General features: G+C 48.3%; 1 protein-coding gene across 1 annotated transcript in view; it reads right to left on the minus strand.

The window, feature by feature from the left end:
• The window catches only part of TMEM132E (transmembrane protein 132E), a 120,376-nt gene extending 112,114 nt beyond the window's left edge, over positions 1–8,262 (minus strand). The window contains exons 1-3 of the mRNA XM_044003589.1: positions 8,173–8,262; positions 7,947–8,045; positions 7,863–7,886 (exon numbers count right to left, since the gene is read on the minus strand). Of these exons, the coding sequence (XP_043859524.1) occupies positions 7,863–7,886; positions 7,947–8,045; positions 8,173–8,262 (213 nt within the window). The remainder of the gene's footprint in view (positions 1–7,862; positions 7,887–7,946; positions 8,046–8,172) is intronic.
• Positions 8,263–8,855: the final 593 nt, after the last annotated feature.

The following is an 8,855-nucleotide window of genomic DNA, read 5'->3' on the forward strand; positions in this document are numbered from 1 at the left end:
CCCACATTCATTTATTCATGCAACAAGCATTGAATTATCCAGGTAATTGCCTCAATTTTCCACTCCACCCTGCTGGGGACCCAGCCAGTCAGCTAGGGAAGGAGGGCAGGAGTGGCTGTTGAATGCCTGCCTGAATGGGTCACATAAATGGAGGAAGGAACAAGATGATCTCAGAAGCCCATCCACCCCCCCAAGCCCTCGGAGGTCACACTGCTCCTCTTATGCCCACAGTTTCCCCAAAGGTGCCTCAACCAAATCCAGTGCCCATGAAGCCTCAGCCCAGGCTGTCTGAGTTCGAAGCACAGGATGCCCATCAGAGCCCTGGCAATCCTCAGCATCCCAACCACCCCTTCCCCAGAAACTGCTGAAGCCCAGCACAACACAACATCCAGCTTCCTTGGCAGCCACAAGACACGATCTCCATTCTGCTTAAAGAAAAGAAAATTGTTTTCTTTTTCTTTTTTTTTTTAAATTGGGCTCATTAATCTCTTATTCAAATTGCTGTTTGTTAAGGGCCAAGAAAGAAGGGGGTGGGGGAAAGGGAGCCAAGAGGGGAGGGGAACAATTCTCCAAGGGAGGGAAGGGGAAGAGCTGGTGAGTCCTTCTGCTCCCGGGATGACTACCCTCCTAATCACTCTGCACTGGCATGGCCCGGCCTGCCTCCTCTATAATTGAGTTTCCTGGAGCCAAGTCCCTGGGGCTGAGGGGGGATGAGTGGAGGGAGATAAATCAAGGTGATCTCTTACTTATCATAAAAACAGAAGATGTCAGTCCTAAAAGGGATCTCAGGGACCAACTAGTTTAACCCCCTCATTTTTCATAGGGGGAAACTGAGGCCCAGAGAAGACAATTGACTTACCCAAGGTCACAGAGTAGCAGATCTATGTCTAGACTCCTCTGAATTCCTAAAATTTCCCCCTATTCCTATGGCATTTATCATCCTTCCCCACGATGGGTAATGTCATGTACTTACGGAGGGAGGAAGGGGATAAGCATTTATATAGTACCTACTATGTGTTGGGCACTGTGCTAAGCACTTCACAGATATTTTCTCATTTGATCCTCACTACAACTTTGTAAGGTAGGTGCTCTTATTATTCTCATTTTACCATTGAGGAAACTGACATTAAGTGACTTTCCCAAGGTCACACAAGCTAGTAAGTGGCAGAGGCCACATTTGAACTCAGGCCTTCCAGTCTCCAGGCCCAAACTTCTATCCACTGCACCACTAGCCACCTAAGCTTCCTCTGGGTACTCAGGAGTGAGCTGAGTCTTGCCTGGACTTTTAAGAGAATAAGTGGCCTACTTATAAGGATCACACAAGCAATATATATGCCTGAGGCTAGACTGGAACCCTCTCATCCCTCTGTTCTCCATGGTTAGTTCTCCATGCTCTCACAGATGCTGCCTCTTTTAGATAGCACTGCATTTTAGTTACTGGTGGATCCTTAATCATAATCTCCAAGACAGTGGGGATGGTATCTGGTACAACTGCACATCTCCCCTAATCCCCAGCACAGTGCCTATCCTATAATACGGGCTCAAGAAGCATTTGTTGAGTTAATGAAAGATGGTAAAAAGCTAGGTATCGTCTCTGGCTACTCATTTGGGAGGATGGAAGTAGGGGTGGAGAGGATATACAGGAGAGCTTGAACCTACTGCTGGGATGACTAAAACCACTGATGGCTCAGGCTACATCATGGAAAGAGTGTTGGCCTTGGAGCCAAGAAGACTTGACTCCAAAGCCTGCCTGGATTTGATAGCTGGGTAGCCCTGGGCCAGTCACAGCCTCAATTCCACATCTGTGAAATGGATATAACAATAGCACCTAACATGTTGTAAGGACTAACTAAGAGATATAGGGAAGGCTCTCGGGAGACAGTAAGGTGTTGTGTGATGCCTGTTGTTTTTGTTGTTTTAATTATTACTATTGCTGTTGTTGTTATTACTTATTCTTTTGGGTGATCAATAGCCCAGTATTATTACAGGGCATGATTTTCTTACTCTAGTTTTGCAAAGATCTCAAAATGCCTAAAACTAACCTGCCATAGATTCTGCCATGCCATCTCACTTATGGCTTCTGGCCCTTGCCCCAGACCTTTGTTTCCAAACTTCTGGCCATCTTCTTTCTCCCTGTACTCTCCCACTGGTGATACCCCCCTCCTCTTAAACATGCATGACTCCTTCCCTGTGTCTACTAGTCATCTCCAACCTCGGGATCATGGAATTAAGAGAGACATTGGTTAAGTGACTCTCCCACTTTTAAGTGGTGGGAAATGAGAGACACCTTGGGAAGGGGGAGGGGATTGTATGGTTACTGGGCTGAGGACCCCAACTCGATGAACTTCCAATAAATGGATTGTTATATACAATGAGAACTTAAGAGACAGATTCCTTACCAGTCCTTTAAAAATACCATCAACTCTTCACTCTTTCTTCAGGAAATACTCAGGATCACAAATTTAGAAGTGGAAAGGACCTTAAAGGTCTCTGGTCCAACTTCCATCTCATCCCCTGTTTTATAGATAAGGAAACTGAGGCTCAGAGAAGAAAGGTGAGTGGCCAGGGACATACTGTCAAGATTTGAAGCCAGATCATCTAATGTTTAATTCAGCACTTTCCACTGTTTTCAGTGTCATAGGATACACACACACACACACACACACACTCCAAACCAATGCTGAGACGGGTAAACCAAAAATCATAACTAACATTTATATACAATTTAAGGTTTGTAAGATGATTTATGTAAATGATTTCACTTGATGCTCACAACAGCCTGGTGAAACAGGTGCCCATCTTAAACGCATTTTACAGATGAAGAATTGAAGAAACTGGGGTTGAGAGAGGTTGTGACTCGCTCTTCATGTTCACACAGGTAGTAAGCACACATGGTAGGATTTGTTGCATCCGCTATGCCAGAGGGCCAGTCAGATTCCTCCATTAGCTCCGAACCATCATAGCACTATGTGATGGTACCCCATACTTTTGACTTAGCGCATGCTACCCTATGCAAATTTTCCCATCTCCCCAACTAGCCAGAAAGGCCCTCTAGTGCAGGGAACACCTTCAATATTTCTCATGTTTGTTCAGTGCCTGGAGAAGAGCCATCCCTCTTCTCTCCTCCTCCCTCCCCAAGCCGACACTTCACCAAGGCTCACTGATGATAATAGCCTGATTGCCTGAATCTCAGGTTAGCCTGAAGAGGATGCTGTCACGCTTAATCTCTAGACTAGCTGTCTAGCCTGGACCATTCCTGAGCCAGGGAGCTTTGGGATTCAGCACAAAACTGAGGTTCCTACTTTCCTCTATCTTTCCTTCATCCTTACCCTGATGGTCCAGCCCAGCTCAGGTGGGTGGGTCCTACCCACCTTTGTGGACTTAGTTCAAATCTCTCTTCTTCACTGATTTTATTTTCCAGCCAAGGTGGGCCAATGTTTTCAAGGCAACAAGTCACCTTGTATTGCCCAGGGTATTCTGTATCTGGAATGTATCCCTCCCCAAAACCACCATTTTTGAACTTTCAGAATTATTATCTCCCTTCACTGGCACCTACTCCATTGAGCCTTCCTTGATCTTCCACCGATTTTCTTATCTTCGCCCCTGTCACACCCGACTTCATTCATGCTATATTGATCTGGGCACTTGTCACAACCTCCTCCCACTTGGTAAAATATAATCTCCCTGAGGGCAAGGTGAGTGCTATTTTAAAGATCCCAGAAGAGAATCTTCCACATAATAATAAATGCATATTGAATTGAATTAGAGAGGAAAGGAAAGCAGTTCTTCACATTTAGACATCCCTAGTCCTGCTTAAATATCCCTGTGGTTTCCAACAGATGTAAAATGATAGCTGAGGCCAAAGGGACCCCTTAAGGAAGGCCTTGGGGGGAAAAAAGCATGTGAAGGGAATGTTCCTAGACCCCATTTCAGAATATGGGAGCCTAGATACCCAATGATTTGTCATTGATGCCTCTATGCCTCAGTTTCTCTGTCTATCTATCTATCTATCTATCTATCTGTCTGTCTGTCTGTCTGTCTGTCCATCTGTCTATCTATCTATCCATAAAAACCTTCCACCTGCTCAACCAGGCATTACTTCCTATAGAGGATGTGGCCCAAATTGAGAAGGAGGGCACTAGGAAATAGCACAAGAGAACCACAGGGATTACAAAGGGGTTCCCACTACCTCTAGCCTCTCAGCTCTAAGTTGCCTCCATCAGCAGCCACATCCCAGTCTATACCCAGAATGGCATCAAATAAACATTTTTTTGCCAACAAGTTTATAGCATATCTCCACCTACTGGTCTTAAACATTAACTAGGCTGTTCCACGGAGATTTCCCAGAGAGAGAGGAAGGAGAAATGGGCATGGTCTTGGGATCCAGGCAGCAACCTGGGACAAAGGCTCCTTCCCTCTCCCTCTCCCTCTCCAGTTCAGCCCATAGAGCAAAGAGGTCTAAAAGCAAGTAGAAGGAGAGATCTGAGATTGGCCAGACCGAGGCAAGGTGAGGGGGGGGGCATTCTTCCTCCTCTCATGCGGGAGGCCCCCAGGTCAGGAATGGCACTGGCCATAGCATGCATTCTCATGTGTATCCATTCAAAGAAAGGCAGAATAGTCTAGTGGAGACAATATTGCCCTCCAAGTCAGGAAGACCCAGATTCCAGTCTCTCCTCTGACAGATTCAGTGGCTGGGTGATCCTAGACAACTCACTTAACCCCTTAATGCCTCCAGGAAACGTTGTAAGACCCTGAGTTGCAGAGAACAAGCAGACAGAAAAAATTCTTCACTGAGTGCTACTGAAATCATAGGTCTAGTGAAAAAAAAATACACATGAGACCATAAAGTTACATACCTCACATACAAATCTGTGGATTTAACAATATGTTTCTTATATGTATTGAGGGCTTAGTCTGGGCTTTAAACAGAGTTTAGAATTCAATTCCACAGTAAAGCACTGAGGATACCAAAAGAAAAAAGTACACGCATTCTCTGCCCTCAATGAGCTTACATTCTACGTGGGGGGAACATAACACGTACACAGACAGCTAGAATACAAAAAAAGATTGAGGAGAAAGAGAGTACTTGAAACTGGCTAGGGGTGGGGGGGTCAGGAAAGGCTTCAGGAAGTGCTTGAGGCAGGCCTCGAAAGAAAACTAAAATTTTGAAAAGCAGGGCTACATATGAATGAGGAAATGCATTTCATGCATAAGGAATGGAGTGCTTGGGAGAGGCAAATGCATGGAGGTGGGAAATGGAACATCCACTTCTGAGAATGGTCAGTAATCCACCTTGACTAATGCTGGAAGGAGAAGGAGCAGTCGTTGCCAGGTACTTGAACTTTGTCCTTCCTCTCTCTACCATATTTTTCTCTCCCCCCCCCATTGCCTTCTGTGAATCAGGGGATGTAATGTTTGAAGAAGACCCTTCAATGTATCAGACATGTGCCTTTTGCCAAGAGTGTGATGCTTTCTGTCATCCTCTTTATGACCACTTCAGTAGTTTTTTTTGTTTTGTTTTGGTGGGGCAATGAGCATTAAGTGATTTGCCCAAGGTAACACAGCTAGTGTCAAGTGTCTGAGGCCAGATTTGAACTCAGGTCCTCCTGAATCCAGAGCCAGTGCTTTATCCACTGCGCCACCTATCTGCCCCCTCGGTAGGTTATTTTTCATAGAGAGACCAGAGACCAGACAGAGTCAACACAAGAGGAAGCAAGATCACTCTCACACCAATTATAAACCTCTCCCCCACCACTATGAACGCAAGGATTTACCAAGGGTGATACCGTGAAAAATGCTGGATGGGATGCAGAGTCAGAGGACTTACTACCTCTCTGACCTTAGGTAAATCTCTGGACCTCAGTTTTCTCATCTGTAAAATTACTAGATGAGTGATCTTTAAGGTAAATTACCCTTAATCCAGGATCCTCTGATGACTTGCTGTCACCCTCTCTTACCCCCTGCATACACACACATACCATCACCACCAACCATATAGAATAATGGCATCATCTGTAGAGACCATCTTTATACAGTGGATCTGCACACAGGGCTTTGGAATAGGAAGGTGGGATAGCGAGAAGCTTCCCCTTTCTCCTTATGCACAGGGAAGTGGAGGCAGAGACAGAGAGAGGACAGTTATCGGGCCAAGGTCAACCTCCAAGATAGCACGCAAGTCAGAAATGGAACTCGAGGTTCTTGGCTCCCAGTGGGGCTCTGTGATCAGCCAAATTTCATCCCACTCCCCCATTCCAAGACCTCAGGCTGAGTCTCAGGTAAAAGGCTGAAGACCTGAGCACATTCCTTCACTCCATCTCTTTTCAAACCCAACTGGAATCCAATCCATCCATCCTGCTTTGTGACTGACAGGTCCTTACCCCTTCAATTTCTAGCCAGGTCAGGAAGGACCAGTAAAGAGCTCATAAGGGAATAGAGCAGACTATTGGGCCAACGGCCTCTAAAGTCCCTTACAGGTCTATAACTACGATCCTGTGTCCCAGTGGGGATGAAGGAAAGGGCCCAATGCTCTGGTGCCAAAGTCTTGGAGGGGGTAGAGGGAAATATAAGTCTGGGTGCTCTTGGCCCTTTCTGGATGGAGAATTTCTAAGTCCTAAAGGCACTGATGTCAAGATGTGTCCTTCTTTTGGATAGGAAAACCTAGGCCTAGCATAAGGAGATTGACCTGAGAGCAAGAGGAAAGAAGCTGAGGCAAGGGCCTAGGCATTCCTAGGGTAGAGAGAATGCCTGCCTTTTTTCTCTAGGGATTTCCCCCACTCCTCCTTTAAATAGATCCTCCTAGCCTAAACCTCGAAGCAACTGTTTCCTCTTGGAAATTGCCAATTCCCAGCTTTCTCCTTCCCTATCCTTTCAATCTCCAGACTCTGTAAGGGAGAGGCACCAGAAACTGATGTCCAAGAGGGAAAGCTGACCTAACCCTCCCAGTCTGGCTCTAGGTACACATGCATCCGCCCCACACCCATTCTTTCTCATCCCAGGGAGCCCCAGGAGAGACCAGGGCTCTGAAGCTGCATTTCCAGCCCCCTCTGCTGAATAACATTCTCCAGATAAGGAACTGAGCTCAGTTCTCAGGCAGTGAGGGGTAATAACAAGCCCCTTCCTGGCTTGACTAGTATACATTTTCCTACCTTACACATGGATCTACCCTTCAAAGGGCCCTAGGGTGTTTCTGGAGAGTATGGAAACCCAACTCAACCTATCTATCTGCTTAGCCAGTAAGGCCATTTTGCACTGGTCATTTAAATCCCCCCCCCCCTTCTACCTACCTTCCAAGATAATTCATCCTTTCTCCTGAAGGTTGTATCTACCCTCTCTCCAATCCTAGGTATTTCTATGTCTCCTACTGGTTTAGTAATTTTTTTTCTTCACTTTTTTTTTTCCTCCAGAGCAAAGGGACCCTACCTGGAAGCCTTGAACAATTCTGGGGAGCCCTGGGGCATAGGTCTTATTACTAGGGGACTGCAGGGGCTTCACAACACAGGGTTCTGGGTACAAAGGAACTGGACTGATGATCTCACGATCCAGAGTAAGAAAAACCAAACTGGCTCATCATGCCTTGGATGGGGGAGGTTCTCTCTACTCTATCACCATGCTGGACTGTCTGTCTGTCCTCTTGTGGATTTCTCTCCTCGAAGACATACACTCTCAGTCTGGGGACAGTGATAGCTTGTTGAGGAGAGGGAGGGTTGGTTGGGGCTAGTGAGCCAGATACCCAAGAAGCTTCTCTCTTTCCAGTTTCAGACCTCCCAGTAATTTCCCTTCCCTTGGCTCCAGAAGCCCCAAGCAACAGAGGAGCGAGCTTAAGACTACCAAAGGGAAGAGGACCCTTAGGGCTCCACCCTCACCAAGAAGGCTGTTGGCTTGAGAGCCTGTGGTGGAGGTAGGCAGAGATATGGGAATCTTAGGACAAGCCCCCACCCAGGACTCACCCTGAAATTCCAGAGAGGCACACTTCTCTCATTCTTCTTCCTCCCCCACACTGTCCCAATGCCAAAGCCCCCCATTAGTAGTGGAGGCACACTGTCTGGCTGGGGGAGGGGGCAGAGAAGACGCAACAGATTACACTCCCGCAGGGAGCTCAGGAGCCGGGAAGAAACCTAAAGCCTAGGCCCGCTCCGTAGCTCTGAAGCCCGAAGCCCGGGCCTTTGCCCCTACCCGGACACTGCCCAGTCCCTCTGCACGCACCCCCGCCCAGTCCAGGATAAAACAGCGATTTGAATGCAGCTCAGGATAGCGGGCGTGCATGCAGCCTGCTGCTCCGCTGGGCATTTTCCCCCCTTTCCCTCCCTTCCAGAGGACTGCAGGAAGAGACGATCCAGCCACAGGCAGCCAGACCCACACACCGCCACTACTATTCTCCCAGCCCCAAACCGGCAGCCCGTCCCTGCCCCAGCCCCAGCCCCAGCCTCAGACCCAGTCTCAGCCCTGCTGCCTTCCGGGCCCCGCCACTGAGGGGAGAGGCACGACCCCGCTGGAGGATAGCATCCCAGAGTCCAGATCTCAGCTCCAGACAGGAAGATACGCTCCTGGGGGCTTGGTTAAGATCCCCCCCCCATCCCCTTCCTCTTCTTCTGGAACGGCCCGGGTAGGATGGGGCAAAGGAAAGTCCCCTCTTTCCCGGGGAGTCGAAGGGCGCCCCGCCAGCGAGCTCAGGTTCCTTGCCCTCCCCCCCCCCCCGCCCCCAGCATCCCCAACCCTCCACGGGCCGCGGCGCCGAGTCGGGGCTGGCAGAGGCGCGGGAGCAGCCCCATACCAGCGGGAGGCGATGCAGAGTGGGCTGGGGGGGGGCGGGTACTACGTGTCCCAGGGCGAGACTCCCCTCTCTCGTACCCTCCCTT

Source organism: Dromiciops gliroides, chromosome 4 (genome assembly GCF_019393635.1).
Source record: "Dromiciops gliroides isolate mDroGli1 chromosome 4, mDroGli1.pri, whole genome shotgun sequence".
NCBI lineage: Eukaryota > Metazoa > Chordata > Mammalia > Microbiotheria > Microbiotheriidae > Dromiciops > Dromiciops gliroides.